General features: G+C 42.5%; 1 protein-coding gene across 3 annotated transcripts in view; it reads right to left on the reverse strand.

Moving 5' to 3' along the window:
* Nucleotides 1-18,076, reverse strand: part of LOC115633443 (autophagy-related protein 2 homolog B) — a 617,768-nt gene that overhangs the window by 252,022 nt on the left and 347,670 nt on the right. For 2 of the 3 annotated variants that reach the window (XM_030530896.1, XM_030530898.1), the window contains 2 exons: nt 17,406-17,860; nt 17,187-17,350 (listed from right to left, as the gene is read on the reverse strand). In XM_030530896.1, coding sequence (XP_030386756.1) covers nt 17,187-17,350; nt 17,406-17,860 — 619 coding nt within the window. The remainder of the gene's footprint in view (nt 1-17,186; nt 17,351-17,405; nt 17,861-18,076) is intronic. The other variant, XM_030530897.1, reaches the window with a different exon arrangement.

Consider the following 18,076-nt stretch of genomic DNA (forward strand, 5'->3'; position numbering starts at 1 on the left):
GTTTGTATTATAGTTTGATGGGCAGCATACAGTTGCAGTCTGCTTTTCTTTCGTTTATGTGGGGCCATTTCACTTGGTACAACTGACACCACAGATCCCGAATCAATGAGAAAAGAAAAATGTGTGTTTCGATCCTCGATGTGTAGTCGACGGTCGCGACCGATCTCGGGATGTGATAATTTGTTGCTGGTCGTTGAAATGCTACCGCGTACCAGCTGAGTTAGCGGTAGCAACTTTAGTTTAACTGTTGATAGTGACGGCAATTTGGTTGACACTTGCGAGCGCGGTCACCAAACTTGGCATGATAGTAGCACAGCTCCTTGTTACCATCTTCCTCTCCACTTCTAGGCTTTGTTGAGCGTGGCGTGTTGGGCTGCTTTGATTTGCGTAGTTCGTCCTTTAGCTTGTCGAATTTCTGTGAAAGGGTTTGCAAAGAGGCAGCAACGTCTGTAAGGCTGGATTTGTTGCTACTTACCGCTTCCAGATTAGCTGGCTGCTCAGCGGCGTTATTTTGTAATGACATTATATCTGCTATCTTTGCCAAATTGTTGAGGTCAGCTTCCTCCCAAACAGAAACGAACGGGCGAATTGACGCTGGAAGCTCGAGCCAGGAAAAGGTTACGGATAATGGCTTCACAACCATTGACAGGTGCCAGGCGACGCATGTGTGCTAAGATTTCTGACGGCTTTTTCCCAGACATATCACGGCCTTGTAGAAGCCGCTTGATTTTGGAGTCCTCTGACTCGCCAAATAATTGATAATTGAAATAGTTGCAGTTGCACCTTCAACTCCTGAATCTCTTCATTCAGGGTGCTCTCAGTTGTCGGCATGTTTTCTGCGTCGTAAAATTGTTCGGCGTTACTTGCAAGTTGCTCGTTAGTTGTGGAGCGCAAAAAGTAGCGATTGTTTGGCATGAACAGTTGATTCTTAAAGTCGGGGTGGTGGGCTTTGTTAAGCCATTTAAACTCAAGTTGTAACTTAATATATTCTTTATTAATCTGGAGAGACTTTCACAATGTGTGTAAGTTTTGTATCTTCCGAGAAAGTCTCTTCTTGTTCTTCCCTGATGCCACGGTTACAACGATTGCGGCTGCACCGGTTCGCTCATCAGCTATGTGTGTCCCAGGGCTGCCACAAGTCCTCTTTACTTTAGAACGCACCTTGTACATACTTGTATGTATATTTATGTATATAGTATGAAAGGAATAAATCAAGGGAAGTAATTTGTAGAATTAAAAGCTGTACAATTTGGCAACGTTATTTGGTCAACTTATGCAACTGCACAACATTTAAATTAGCATTCACACATATGTATATACATACTTGTACATACACATGTATATCATAATTATTTCTTCTACTCTTTAATGAAAGGTTACAAAAATACAACGCAGTTTTTTCGGTATTCTTTCTCAGAGTAAATACATAAACCAAGTTTAAAGTTAATCGGTTTTCTTATTCTCTAAAATAACTTCTTGGTGCTCACCTACACTTTGACAGTTTTTTGAACCTGTACCACGCGGGATATTTAATTTTGATTTAAAAATCGGGATGTCTAACTATGCTGATATGTACACATATAAGTGAATGTATTCAATTGTAAAGTTCAACACTTATCCATATGTGTTTTTTGAATATGAATGTTGTGAGTGTAAAAGGCGTGTTTCTGCTTTTGTAAATCGGAAGAATACATTCACGGAATAAGCTTTACGTTTAATGTCTCCGAGAATTTGTAAATCGCTTGTAAATATGCGATCAGCAGAGGTGCTAGAGATGGGCATGTATCGATGGGCATCACGAATTCGTATGCACGGTAAATGGAAACACACATTTTTCTTTGTAAATTGAATAATTAGGAGAATGTCGATATTTAATTTAAGCTTGTATACATGTGTATATGATAGTCCAATTTCCAAGGACCGATATATGTACATAATATTACTTTTACGTAAAATATTAATTTATTTTATGCAAATGTGGCTAACATTAACATTGTTATTTTTTGGCTTTACGCTCCAAATCCCTTGCTTTTTTCAACAATAAAATACATGTTATGTACATACATGTATGTATGCACACAATGTTTATACTCTGTACATAAAATGTACAAGAGTATATTAGGTTTGCGCGAGCTGAAAAATGTAACAGGCAGAAGGAGATTTTCCTTCCCACTTCCCCCCTATGGGGGTTTTTCCGTAACGCCGTTCGTATAATCGCCTATATCTCAGAGACTATAAGAGCTAGGGACCCCAAATGTTAGTCCCAGATGCCTTATGTGAATACGAAGAAAATGTATATTTTGGAATTTCCCTCCCTCCCCCCTCTCCCATGCAAATTGGAACTCCCGTAATTCTTGGAATTTCGAACTAAAATTTTGCAAATACCCCCAATCGGTTATTATGTGTCCGTATGCCAAGTTTCACTATAATGGACCGATTTAACAAGAAGTTATAGCCATAAATATATTTGCTGCTGCAGCGCTGCTCAAGCGCTACCCAAGCGCTGCCCGCGGCTGTTGTTGATGCTGGTGCTTTGGTTGACTGCGAACATGCTTACACAGACACGAATAGATGTGCATAGGCATACATGCACTCACACAGACGCAATTGCTATGTAAATGTGTAATTTTACACCATTTACGTGAGTTCAAATACCGAGAAAGGTAAAATCGATCAAAAAATTTTTTTTTGATATTCTTAATTTTTTTAAATTTTCTTTAATTATTGTAAACATATGTACAGAGTATTTCAAAGACGGGACACCCGACTTTAGCTTTTTTACTTGTTTAAGATACTCTTTGTGCAAAAAACTGGAATAAATATAAGAGTTTTCCTTACTTTAAATTATATTTTGGTAGTGTTGGTTTTGTTTGCATCGCATTTTCACGTTTGTGCCTCTTCGTGCTTTATTGAGTCAACACGAAAACGCACGAAATTGGAATATGAAACACGGCACTCGTGTCCACGCAGTGCAGCGATGTGCCACGAACAATAAAAAGCACCGATTTTGCCCATCTATGTTTGTGTCTGTGAATGTGTTACTGTGTAAGTGTGTTTATGTGATGTCCCCAACTGTTTGATATTTTGCGCTCTTTGTTATTTATTGTTGCTGCATAAGCCAAGTAAAATACATATTTCTATATTTCGAAAATCGTTGAATGCCAACTTGTAGATATAGTTATGTTGATTACGGATATCAAATTTGAAATCGATCGGACAACATTTTTAACACAAGCTTTTCATTTGAAAAAAAGTGAAGAAATATAAAAACCCCAATAATTCAAGCTCCAAGACCAATTTTAAAAAAGTAAAAAAGCTAAAGTCGGGTGTCCCGACTTTGAAATACTCTGTACATATGTTTACAATAATTATCGAAGATAAAACAAAATAAGAAAATTAAAAAAAAAAAATTTGGATCTATTTTACCTCTCTCGAACTCACGTAAAGGGTGTATAATTGCACATATACAAGCAATTGCGTCTATGTGATTGTATAAATGCCTATGCGCATGCCTGTGTAAACATGTTTGCAGTCAACCAAACAGCTACATCAACAACTGCTGCGGGCAGCGCTTGAGCAGCAAATATATTTATGGCTACAACTTCTTGTTAAATCGGTCTATCATTGTAAAATATTAATTTATAGGACACATAATAACTAACTGGAGGTATTTGCAAAATTTGAGTTCGAAATTCCAAGAATTACGGGAATTACGATTTGCGGTGGAGAGGAGAGAGGGAGGGAAATTCCAAAATACACATTTTCTGCGTATTCACATAAGGCATCTTGGACTAAAATTTGGTATCCCTAGCTCTTATAGTCTGCGAGATATAGACGATTATACGAATGGAAAATCGGGAAAACAAAATTTGGTGTCTCATTCTCTTATAGTCTCTGAGATCCACGTGTTCATACGGACAGACGGGCAGACAGACAGACAGACAGACAGGGCTAGATCGACTCGTCTCGTCATGCTGATCAAGAATATATATACTTTGTGGGGTCTGCCACGCCTCCTTCTGCCTGTTACATTTTCAGCTCACGCAAACCTAATATACTCTTGTACATTTTATGTACAGAGTATAATGAGTACAAATGAGTACAAAGTTCCAAAAAAAACACGAATTGCGGGGGAGTAGTGGTGGTGCATCGAAAAAAAAACTTAAACTCGTACTTTCTCTACTATTCGAATTCTGGATACCTGCCGACCTCCAGTTTTAAGTCAGGCTTCCCGTGGTACCCGTGATATGCCACGGGTGACTCACTCCTTCCCGTCTACTCGGGGGACCAAATATGCAACCTTTCAAAAAAAATAAAACCTAACAAAAACACTGAGACCGGATCTCGCCATAAGCCGGACGAGATTTCTAATCCCTCAAACCAAACGGCCATAGACTTCATTGTCACCAGGATGGAACTCCCAACAGCTCCCATCCCATTGTTGCCAGGGCAGGTGGAGACAATCCGACAAGCCAATCGGTTGTCTCAGAATCTGGAGAGCATCAGACACCCTCCACCTCGAAAGCGAAGCAGCTAAGCCAAGCTGCTAAGCCAGCAGTCGAAGGGGAGGTTACTGGTAACTCTGCAGAGCCAGGCACTTCGGCGATGGTAGAATGGGCAGAGACAATTTTACCGGATTTCAAGCCAGATCCGGTAAGAAGACACAAAAATGCCCCGAAAAGGCAGAGGTCGGCAGAAGACACGCTGCCACAACCAGCGAAGCGAGGCACAGATGGGCAGGAGTCGAAAACGAGCTGCAGGGTCGTTTTCTGATGGACCTGGTTTCAAATGGAGGACCACCACCGATCTGCGATGATGCAGGCTGGCATCAAGTCAGAGTCAAGGCCATCGCTTGTCACGACAAGTGGTCGGTCGAAGCATATAAAAAATCAATATCAGCGCTTGGTGAAGTGTACCCAGGTGCAAAATTAGTAGCAGTTGACTGGTGTGATATACCCAGCAGACCACGTGCCAGAGTAAGGGTATCGGCTAAGCCGGAAAAGCCAGAGGAGATTTTGAAAATTCTCCAGATCTGCAACTCTCATATGAAGACGGACGACTGGAGTGTGGTCAAAGTAGAGGAGCTGAAAGGGACCACGCGCCAGATCGTCCTAGTCATAAATAAAGAATCTGTGGACGAGCTAGCCCAAAGCGGCGGTCTAGCGAGGTATGGCTACAAGTCGGCAGCCATACGAGTTTACAGAGGAGATACAGCGTGTGGTAAGCCAACCACGGAGAGCGCGGAACTAGTTGACGCGGAGCCAGTCGTTCCAGAAAATCCTGGAATGGGGGTTGCGACGGACGAAGAGTATATCCTAGAGGAATATTCCTCTGAAACGTCGGAGATCGTGAGAGGGCTCGCCACCTTTGGCCAGGATGATGAGGACTCCATCCTCGACGAAGACGAGGCGGTATGCACACAGCGGTATGCATAGAGGCTAAGCCAAAGCCTATAAGAATATGCTCCGCCTACATGGCTTATGAGGAAGCCAATCCCCCCCTCTGTTGACGAGACGGTTTATAGAGGACAGCAGGCAAAGAAACATAGATCTGCTCTTAGGATGCGACGCCAACGCTCATCACACTCAGTGTGGCAGCACTGAGACCAACGCACGGGGTGAGTCAATTTTCCACTACATCCTGTCTACTGACACACTGCTCTGTAATGTTGGCTCAGATACAACGTTTGTGATAAGAAATCGAAGCCAGGTTCTTGATCTCACTCTAGCTTCAGACGCACTGTATAACCGCATTTCCAAGTGGAGAGTTCTCTCAGAACCCTCTTTCTCGGACCATAGATACATTCATTTCGAGGTATCTCTAAATAGTGGTAGACCCATCGCGACTGGGAATCCCAGACGCACAAATAGGTCCTCATATTCGAAGCGTATCAGTAGGCTACTACCAGACTACCCTTCCCCAGGGTCCAGATTCAGTCGAGTTCACTTCGACCCTAATTAATAAGTTCACGGCAGCACTGCGCTGCAAAAATCGTGCCCCATTGAGAAACCAAGGGGCAAACTTAAGCCTACCTGGTGGACTCCACAAGTCAGTGAGTCAAGGAAAAAAGCCAGGAAACTGTTCAACGCAGCCAGATCCCAAGGGGGAGAAAACTGGTGTGCATACAAGAAGAGCCTGTCAGAGTACAAGAAAATACTCAGACAGGCGAAACGATCACGTTGGCAAAACTTTTGCTCCGACATCGAGAACACCTCTGAAGCCGCAAGGTTAAGAAAAGTTCTCTCTAAAACTCCCCCCACGTTGGGATACCTTCAGAAGCCAGACAAGACCTGGGCGACCTCAAGTGAGGAGTCTCTCGAGCTACTTCTAGGAACCCACTTTCCAAGCTCCACAAGCACTAGACTGACCAACAGTCCGGCTCTCAAGCTGCCTGATCTATTATCCGAGAACAATATCTGGGCAATAAAAAGCTTCAAGCCCTATAAATCAGCAGGGCCGGACAACATCATTCCGGCACAGCTACTCCACGCAGGGAATACTGCCATCAGATGGCTGGCAGATATTTTTCAGAAAATCCTCCTTACGAGGAGAATCCCAGAAGCTTGGCTGATATCAAGAGTGATCTTCATACCCAAAGCGGGTAAAGCCTCGCACACCACCCCCAAAGATTTTAGACCCATAAGTCTCTCATCTTTCCTAGTAAAGACGTTCGAGAGACTTCTAGGCCTCCATTTAAGAAGCATGATTTCGCTCTTAGAGCTTTCAAGCTCTCAACATGCCTACTGTAAAGGCAGATAAACAGAAACGGTTCTCCACGCCGTTACTTCAAGTATTGAAAAGGCCCTCAGTACCAAACACACTAACCGCATTCCTAGACATAGAAGGCGCTTTCAACAATGTGTCCCCAAACGCCACTACTAGCTCACTTACAGACCTGGGTGTGGACGACTCCACTGTGGAACTGGTAAGACAGCTTCTCACCAGGCGGTCCATCAAATCCACACTGGGGCTGTCCACATCATCCAGATATGTAAGCAGGGGAACGCCTGAACGAAACGGAACGGTGTCCTCTCACCCTTCCTATGAAACGTGGCAGTCAACACACTCCTACGATCCTTGGATGGGATAGGGGGATGCCGCGGGGTGGGTTATGCAGATGATGTGACCATCTCCTTCTCGGGAAAATTCCCTCAAACTTTGTGCGAGCGCATGACCGATGCACTGAGCATACTGTCTACTGTAAACCCCAGCAAAACAAAGCTGGTACTATTCACAAGGAAATATAAATTCCTCCTCTACACCCCCATTCCTGAATGGGGTACCTTTAACCTTCAGCAATTCAGCCAAATATCTAGGCTTGATAGTAGATAGGAAGCTGGACTGGAACCTGAATATCGAAGATAGAGTGAGAAAAGCCATAATCGCAATCTACACCTGTAGGAAATCCATTGGACTGAAATGAGGCATGGCCCCCTACGTGGTCCATTGGCTGTATACTGCAATTATCAGACCCATACTCCTATATGGAGTCTCTATATGGTGACCATCGCTGACAAGAAATTCGTCTCTTCAGAGACTAAATAAAGTTCAACGGCAAGCTGAACTAACGATCTCTGGTGCACTCCGCACCACCCGCACTGACTATTGTACCCCAAAGGAGTACCTCCATACTCCCTTTCATACAATCATTCCTTCCAGGGATGAATGGAATTTTGGCCCTCCAGGCCCCGAAAATTCAATAAAAATATATACAGACGGTTCTAAGCTGGACAACCGCGTAGGCGGAGGTATCTTCTGCGAAGAACTCGGCATCAGAAAAGCCTTCAGGCTCCCGAATCACTGCAGTGTAATCCAGGCCGAAATCACAGCTATTCAAGAAGCTCTCTTCATACTGCCAAGCGCAGTCACAGACATCAGAGAAATCTGCATATATTCGGATAGCCAAGCGGCAATAAAATCCCTAGACAACATCACATCGAACTCGATGTCAGTGCAGACCTGTCGCAAATCTCTTCACGAGATGGAGGCACAGTTCTCAGTATATCTCAGGATATCGGGATATAGAGGGGAACTGCATAGCCGATGAACTGGCAAGAGAAGGTACCACTGTTCCCCTCCTTCCAGTCAAGAAAAGCATCGGTATACCGATGGCCAGCTGTAAACTGTCCATTCGGAACCACTTCGATTTCATTGCAAATCAAATGTGGACCAATGACACAAACTACTACAAAATCTCACGTCAAACGTGGCCCATCCGCGATAGGAAACGGACTTTAGAACTCTGTAGGCTGAGCAGAAGCCAATGCTCAGCTGTAATCAGAGCCATCACGGGGCACTGGCTGGTGGGCTCCCATGCCGCCAGACTAGGACTTCAACACAATGAATTCTGTAGAAGTTGCAGAGACAAAAAAGAGAAGGAAACAGTTTCCCACCTCTTCTGCGACTGCCCAGCCTCGTGTAGGACCAGACAACGCTTTCTAGGAGATGGCCTGTCGACGCTAGCAAAAAGAAAGCCGATAGAAATTTCTAAATTCATCCGGGCATCCGGATGGATGTAACAATTTGCGCAGGAATGCAGCCAACCACGGGATATGGGAAGCGGACTTTGTCCACGCGGTACCACAACGGGCCAAATAATCACGGCCTAAGTGAGTCAGGGACTTCATAAGCTGTGGCTGCCGCACCTACCTACCTACCTACCTTGTTTGTATGTTTGTTTGTTTGTTTGTTAGTTAGTTTGAATTGAAAAGGCTCCGAATCTACTGGACCGATTTAATGGATTCTTTCACTGTTGGGAGAGCTACACTATCGACGGCTAACATGGGCTATATTAAATTTGCAAAAAATAATGGAATCCTTACTAAAACGCCAATAATGTAACAAACGGTGTAAAAAAATTACACTCAAAACCTCCTGAATAGCATGCTGTTAGTTCATAATCATCCTCGAAACATTGTCACTTTAAATATTAAGGCAACAAGACGACCGTCGACTTTCGGCTGTTCGTACCAACAATGCATACTTCACCATACTCTCACCAGAGGAAACGGCACCTGAAACAACTGCATCACTGCAAGTTGACACGGAGAGAGCACGCTCTCTCTCGCCCGCTATAATATGCTCAGTTAGCACATTGCAAAGTGAGCCATGGAGTGCCCAGTGCCCGTCCCCAGACCCCTGCAGCCTTACCAACGAGCTTCTGATAACAACAACGACCAGTACATTGCCTTCGCTTACAACTGTGTCTTCGACTGTAACAACGACAACTACAACAACAACAACGGCAGTGGCCTACATATTGGCCCACAGATCCAAAGAAGCAACCCGACAGCAACGAAGAGAAGGCAAATCTATTTGCCGCCCATTAGGAACAAGTCTTCAAACCACATCCAGCAACAAATAGCTTTGTGCTCCCACCAACCAATTATCTTGAAGCTACCATGCCTATCGTATTTCAAGTTGGAGAAGTTACAAGTGTCATTAAGGACCAAGTTTCGAAGCAAAAAAAAGCGCCGGGCCACGATTTAATTTCCCCCAAAATGATCATCGAATTGCCGAGCTGTGCAGTATATCTTCTCACCATTATTTTCAACAGCATGATGAAATGGGGCTATTTTCCTCAACAATGGAGAAAATCGGTCATCAAAATGATCCATAAAGCTGGAAAGGACAAGTCTCAACCATCATCATATAGACCTATCAGTCTATCAAAGATATTCGAAAAACTGATCCTGAATCGCATCAAACAGCACCTACACACTAACAGTGCAATCTCATTGCACCAATTTGGTTATCGCGAAAAACATGGAACCGTTGAACAAGTCAACCGAATAACCTCTGAGATACGAAATGCATTTGAAAAACGAGAGTATTGCTCCGCTGTTTTTCTGGATGTCGCCCAAGCCTTCGACCGCGTTTGGCTGGATGGCTTAATTCACAAAATTAAAAAATATTACTTCCACAGAACATTTACAAAATACTGGAGTCATACAAACAGTCGTACAACAATTTCGACATTTGCTGATGATACTGCCATCCTAAGTCGCTCCAAGTGCCCAAAAAGAGCTACAGAACTTTTATCATCTCACCTGCCCTCCATTGTCGCTAAACAACATCAATATTCCACAAGAAACCGAAGTATCATACCTTGGTGTCCATTTGGATAGACGGCTTACTTGGCGTGAGCACATCAAAAAGAAGATCAACTAAAACTAAAAGCTATTAATCTACATTGGCTGATAAACGTCCGTTCACGACTAAAACTGGAGTACAAAGTACTCTTGTACAATGCTGTTCTCAAACCAATTTGGACATATGGCTCTGAATTATGGGGAAACGCTTCCATTAGTAATTTAGAGTTAATCGAGAGAGCTCAATTGAGGATACTGAGAACCATCACTGGGGCATCCAGGTACATAAGAAGTGATAATATCCGCGATCTGTTAAAGATGAAATCGCCAAGGTGAAAGCAAAGTACCAGCTTAAGCTTCGGAACCATCCGAACAGACTTGCACAGAATTTAACTTGTCAGGCTAGCCATACACGAGACCTCCCAACCCAGGAATAATAGTTAGGGAGGTAAAAAAAAAAAAAAAAAAAATATTTAATTGTAACTAATTAAATAACTGTATTAGATTAAGATTTTACTACTTATCGTAAGTCTCCTAGAGAGAAGATCCGATAAATAAAGAACGGCAGTGGCCTACATATTGGCCCACAGATCCAAAGAAGCAACCCGACAGCAACGAAGAGAAGGCAAATCTATTTGCCGCCCATTAGGAACAAGTCTTCAAACCACATCCAGCAACAAATAGCTTTGTGCTCCCACCAACCAATTATCTTGAAGCTACCATGCCTATCGTATTTCAAGTTGGAGAAGTTACAAGTGTCATTAAGGACCAAGTTTCGAAGCAAAAAAAAGCGCCGGGCCACGATTTAATTTCCCCCAAAATGATCATCGAATTGCCGAGCTGTGCAGTATATCTTCTCACCATTATTTTCAACAGCATGATGAAATGGGGCTATTTTCCTCAACAATGGAGAAAATCGGTCATCAAAATGATCCATAAAGCTGGAAAGGACAAGTCTCAGCCATCATCATATAGACCTATCAGTCTATCAAAGATATTCGAAAAACTGATCCTGAATCGCATCAAACAGCACCTACACACTAACAGTGCAATCTCATTGCACCAATTTGGTTATCGCGAAAAACATGGAACCGTTGAACAAGTCAACCGAATAACCTCTGAGATACGAAATGCATTTGAAAAACGAGAGTATTGCTCCGCTGTTTTTCTGGATGTCGCCCAAGCCTTCGACCGCGTTTGGCTGGATGGCTTAATTCACAAAATTAAAAAATATTACTTCCACAGAACATCTACAAAATACTGGAGTCATACAAACAGTCGTACAACAATTTCGACATTTGCTGATGATACTGCCATCCTAAGTCGCTCCAAGTGCCCAAAAAGAGCTACAGAACTTTTATCATCTCACCTGCCCTCCATTGTCGCTAAACAACATCAATATTCCACAAGAAACCGAAGTATCATACCTTGGTGTCCATTTGGATAGACGGCTTACTTGGCGTGAGCACATCAAAAAGAAGATCAACTAAAACTAAAAGCTATTAATCTACATTGGCTGATAAACGTCCGTTCACGACTAAAACTGGAGTACAAAGTACTCTTGTACAATGCTGTTCTCAAACCAATTTGGACATATGGCTCTGAATTATGGGGAAACGCTTCCATTAGTAATTTAGAGTTAATCGAGAGAGCTCAATTGAGGATACTGAGAACCATCACTGGGGCATCCAGGTACATAAGAAGTGATAATATCCGCGATCTGTTAAAGATGAAATCGCCAAGGTGAAAGCAAAGTACCAGCTTAAGCTTCGGAACCATCCGAACAGACTTGCACAGAATTTAACTTGTCAGGCTAGCCATACACGAGACCTCCCAACCCAGGAATAATAGTTAGGGAGGTAAAAAAAAAAAAAAAAAAAATATTTAATTGTAACTAATTAAATAACTGTATTAGATTAAGATTTTACTACTTATCGTAAGTCTCCTAGAGAGAAGATCCGATAAATAAAGAAAGCTTAAAAAAAAAAAATTTTAAGGCAATATTATTCAAGAGCCCCCAGCAATCACGACACCGTGATTAATATTGAAGACATTTAAATTCACTAAACCCTTCTGAACTGCCGCCACATAAACTGACGGTAAAATTAGAAATTGCAATCATAGTTTTAAGAAATTAAAACCTTCCAAACATGTGCAATGGGACGAGGCTGCTTATTAAGGAATTGCAGGACAATTTAAGTGCAGCAACTACTATCAACGGCCCAGCAACTGGTCAACTAGCTCATATAATGGGGATATCGAGGATATCGATGATCCCATTTGATCATTTTTATGGCTTCAATTTCCGGTAATCCTAAGGCCAAACCTTCGAATTAGTAAGGATCGACATACGAAAGCATTGTTTTACGGTATGTTGACCTATCACGGGTCGGAGCTCCTGAAAATCAATTTATTTTGCTACCACAAAATAAAACATCAAATATATTTTACAGCTAACCTGTAACCTAATAAAGAATAACAAAAAATTCTAAAAACGAATAAAAAAATAATTAAAATAATAATATCCAAAATAAATTTTAAACCTTCTTAGTAATTCATAGCAAAAAGAAGGGTGTATGTGTGTTAATTTTTAAAATTTTTGTAAAAATACCCTTGCGAAGCAGGGGCATCTCTTAACTTGTAGGTAAAATATTTTTCCAAAAAAGGAAGTTTATTAATATTCTTCTTCTTCAAACAAATATGCTTTCATATTTTCGTAATCATTGGTGGAATCGAAATCTTCCGTAGTACTCACATCCATTCATGGTGCCACAGTCGGCTCTTCTAAAAGATCATACTTCAATAAAGGTTTGATAACAATGGATGATGAATCCATTGCTCTATGAAATTCGGAGCAGATCGCCGATTGTGTCATCATCCATACGCTGGTGCAGAGATTGGACAATGCGACTCAGACCAAATGGGAAGAAACTGTCCCATTTGACACGGTTCCGAAGCTTAAAACAGTTCACATCATTTCTGGAAAAGCGATGTCAGAAGTTGGAAAATATGGAACAGGCTACCGCAGTGTACAATTCTGGATCACAGGTGGGAAAGAGTAGCAAAAATACTAACGACAATAGAAGGTCTTTTGTTGCTACTAACCCTAGTACGAAAGTCTGTGTATTTTGTGATGCCACGGGCCATTCAATACACACCTGCTCCTAATTCGCAAATCTGTCGTCAGTTCTGCGCCATAAGGAGGCCAGAAAGCTTTCCCTCTGTCTCAATTGTATCCAAAAGGGCCATCAATATAGAACCTGCAAGACTCGATCCTGTAGAGTCTGCAGTGCAAGGCATCACAGTCTTCTGCATTTTGAAGGATCCGTAGCGCACGTGTTTGCATCTGATGCCCAAGCTTCTGATTCCTCTCAGCAAGCAGTAACGCAATTGCCAACATCGTCGTCATTTCCAAGCGTCATGACTGCCACATCTCCGCAACCGCCCATTTCAGCCCAGAATCTCAGTCGTGCCTTGCTCGATTCTAGATCGCAGGTGCATATAGTTACTTCTCGACTTGCTCATCAGCTTCAATTGCGCAAAGTAAAACAAAACAGCAACTTGCGTCTCTGGCCTTGGCGAGGCAAATTTCATTTCGAATGGATTCGCAGTTGACATTAGTCTGGAGTCTCGGTCGTCAGATTATTCAACCAACATTTCGGCGTTGGTGGCTCCGAATATCACGGACAACAAGCCCAACATTAATTTCGGTACGACGCATTGGAAAATTCTATCTAATATCCGTTTGGCTGATCCTAGCTTCAATAGGCCGCAACAAAATGACATACTGATCGGCGCCAGCCTGTTCTTCGAACTGCTCTGCGTTGGGCAGATCAAACTGGGTCCCGGATTGCCGGTGATTCAGAAGACTCGCCTGGGATGGATCATAACAGGAGGTGGTTCACAAATCCGTAAATCGGCTCTCGTTTCATTTCAGTCTGTAGCAGATGAGGAAACAGAGTCGAATATTCGCATAGAAAGGCTCATACACAGATTCTGGGAGCTGGAGAGCTGCGTCGACATGGATATGCTGCCTACCAAGGAGGAGTTGGAGTGCGAAGCGCATAAATACAAGTACTATCTACCGCATCATTGCGTCTTAAAGGAGGATAGTACAACTACGAAGCTCAGAGTTGTGTTTGATGGATCTGCGGCAACAACTTCTGGCTACTCATTGCACGAAGTTTTGATGGCAGGTCCCACCATTAAAAGCAAGCTCTTTAACACATTGCTACGACCCGCTTGGTCTTGCTTGTCCGGTAATAACCAATTCTCAAATATTTATGCAGGATCTCTGGAAGGCGAAGCTGGAGTGGGATGAGAGTCTTCCGGCGGCGTTAGCAACCACTTGGATTGGTTTCTGCTCAAATTTTTAACGTGTGTCAAAGCTCACTTTTCCACGGCTGGTGCTCATTCCTAACACAACTATTGAAGTCCATGGCTTCAGCGATGCCAGCATGAGCGCTTATGGAGCCTGCGTCTTCATAGTCTCTACAGCTCAGGGAAAAACGACGGTGCAACTTCTTTGCGCTAAATCGCAGCTTATGCATGAAGTGGCCAAGATTAAGATATTCTGTGGTCCCTGCTATTGCTGGTCTGACTCATCCGTCGTATTATCTTGGCTTCGCAGCGAGTCTTCGAGCTTCAAGATATTCGTCTCCAATCGTGTAGCCACAACTCAGGAGCTGACATCTGCAATGGAGTGGAAATACGTGCCAACGAATTTAAATCCGGCAGACATTTTATCTAGAGGGGCTCTGCCCGGTGAACTTTTGGAATCTTCGTTGTGGGCTCATGGACCCAAATTTCTTACAGAAAGCAAAAGCAAATGAATCCTGCTTGTCTGTACAGTCGCTGCCTGAACTTCGTCAAAAGGTGCTGATTGGAGCGGCATGCTACACAGATGTTTCGGCAGGCTGCAAGTTCGTAAACTCTTTCTACAAGTTACAAAGGGTTTTTGGTTTCGTCTACAAATTTATTCATCGTATCCGGTGCTCTGGCCTAACACTGGCTTGCCTACATTATGGAACTCACATTCTGCTACGTTCCATTCAATTATCAACGCTTTTCGAAGACTACAAGGCGCTACGGGCGGGACAGCGAGAGAGACCCTCCAGTTCCCTGGCCTCGCTCGCGCCATTTATTGATGAGGTTGGATTGCTGCGCGTAGGCGGACGGCTGAAAAATTCTCCGTTGGATTTCGCAGCCAAGCATCCAACAATTTTACCCAGGCAGCATCCTGTGACAAGAGCGCTTATTTATCATCACCACATTCGCAGCTTACATGCTGGGCCACGTGCGTTGTTGGCCTCGATTCGTCTACAATACTGGCCCATAGGCGGCCGAAAGACGGTTGCGGCTGCTGCCAGCAAGTGCACAGTTTGCTTCAGAGCCAAGCCACGCTTGGTTGAGCATCTGATGGCCGACTTACCTGGCGATCGAGTGGATTCGTCGTATACGTTTATGGTCACTGGCGTTGACTACTGCGGCCCATTTTTCTACCGGAGTGAAGTTCGCAACAGGGCAGCTATAAAATGCTACATCAGCGTCTACATATGCTTCGCGACAAAGGCTGTGCATCTAGAGCTCGTCAAGGACCTGTCCACAGATGCTTTTCTTGGTGCTTTAAAACGCTTTATCTCCACGCGTGGTCGACCCGCTCGGATATGGTCCGATAATGCGACTAACTTCGTTGGCGCCAAAAATGAATTGCCAGATTTAAAGCGTCTGTTCCTGAGTGCTGAGCATGTACAGGCGGTGCAGATTCGATTGGCTGGCGATTTATACCTCCTCGTTCACCACACTTTGGCGGACTTTGGGAAGCGGCGGTGAAGACGGCAAAGCATCATTTTTACCGTGCTGTCGCCTCTGCAATACTCGACTTCGACGAGATGCGCACCTTGGTTTGCCAGACCGGCGCTATAAATAATTCTCGACCATTACTTTCACTTTCAGAGCATCCTTCAGACCTTGACGTGCTGACTCCCGCTCACTTCCTGGGTACGGCACCGCTTACATCATATATTGAGCCTGATGTTACCAAGCTCAATTACGATCGTTTGGGCCGTTGGCAGCGAGTCACCTATCTGCAACAGCTGTTCTGGAATCGTTGGCGCGAAGAGTACCTCACTTTACTGCAAGAACGTTCAAAATGGCGTACTCCATGCCCTGGAGTCGCTGTCAACGACGTGGTTCTCGTCAAGGACGAAAACTTGCCTCCTCTAAAGTGGCCATTAGCAAGAGTGCGCCAAATTGTGTGCACTGCCAAAAGAGGATGAGGTTGGAAGCCCGTGCCTTCCAACGGGGGGAGGATGTTTGGTCAAGCAGCAGGCGCAGGCAGCGCAGTCGTCCGCAGGAGACGCATAATTATTCATATATACAAATTGTACCTTGCTCTGCGAAGCAAGAAGCGCTAAACGGTAAAAATTAAATTATTTTTAGTCTCTTAATAAAATAAGCGGAGATTCAATAAATAAATGAAGAGTGTTATCAACATTGTAGAATCATAGCCTTCCGCTTTTAGACGTTGATACTTCGAAAGAGCATTTGCCCCTTCTACGTAACTGCAACTCACTTTGCAAAACATATATTAATAGGCCCACTTTAAGTTTGTAAGCTGATTACATACATCGGAGCTCTTTCAGTTGGAGTTAGCTATTTTTGAACTATTGGTCATTTATGATACCTCCCATTCCTCTCAATTTTTTGTTATCAGTTTTTTCTTAAGTTTTGTTTACTAGAACATTTCTTGGTTTGTTTATTCCAAATACTTGTATATGTTTTTCTGATGGCGTTTTTCTGGTCCATTACTTCGTTTGTGTCCTCGATGTCCCCCAAAAAGATGCATTCTGTTTAATTATCTTCTTCAAATTATTTCATCTTTTCAATTTCAATTTCAAAATATACAAAATTTAGGAGAAAATATATTTCCTAGGGTAAAAAAAGTCTCAAAATTAATATTTGATTTGAATAAGTAGCTTCTTTCTAATCACGACACTACAATGTACAATATGTAAAGTTTATAAGCATAAAACTATACATACACGTATATAAGGCCACAAGGCACATTTTTCTTATAACTATTATATTTATTACCTTCAAATTCTGTTTTGGATATTTTTTTATTTCAGCTGCAACCGCTATAGTTTCTTTCCGTTTATTCGAAATCTGATGCAATTTTGGAATATTATGGATTATTTGGTAAATATTTTCATCAACTTCGTCAGACCAAGCGGTAGATGAAGATGTTGGTACAAGGCCTAAAAATATGACAAATGCCAAATTATATTATTTTACAAATTTAAGCTTTCTTACCACAATGAAGGATATTCATTTCATTCAATTGAATGCATATATAATTAAGATTTTTGTCACCATTAAATCCCATCACAATAAAAAGCTGTAGTTCTTTTAGTTCGAACTGAAATTTTCCTGATTGACTAGGATGTACATGAGTTTCGATATCCCGAACTTGTGTACACATAATTAGTTTCATTTCATCAATAACTAATTTCAGCGCACAGTTATTTTTAGATTTTTTAACTAATTTTTCCATTAAAGATTTGTTGCTGTCTAATGAAAAGTAAATACTTTTGTTTAAAAGACTTCCATTAGGACTATGACACACTTTTTTTGGCTCACAGTCATCAGATGAATTGTATTCAGTATGCGATCGAACCTCATGCGTCTTAAATAAAGGTGATCTCGGTTCCCACATAAATAAGTCTCCATTAATACGATTGTACATTATCTCATAAAGTTGCTTGGATCTGTAAACAAATTTTAATTTAATTAGAATTAATGGGATAATGCCTTATTACTCGTACTCTTATGATGTACTCGTATGTCTTACAAGTATGATATACTAGCAGGTTTGCCCGTCTTTGCTTGACTAACTAAAATGTGCTTATAATTATAAGTTTATTTACTACTAGCAGGTATTGCCCGTCTTAACCCGGCTCAATATAATGTTTCCAATTGTACTT

Source organism: Scaptodrosophila lebanonensis, unplaced genomic scaffold (genome assembly GCF_003285725.1).
Source record: "Scaptodrosophila lebanonensis strain 11010-0011.00,11010-0021.00 unplaced genomic scaffold, SlebRS2 tig00001419-arrow-arrow-pilon, whole genome shotgun sequence".
NCBI lineage: Eukaryota > Metazoa > Arthropoda > Insecta > Diptera > Drosophilidae > Scaptodrosophila > Scaptodrosophila lebanonensis.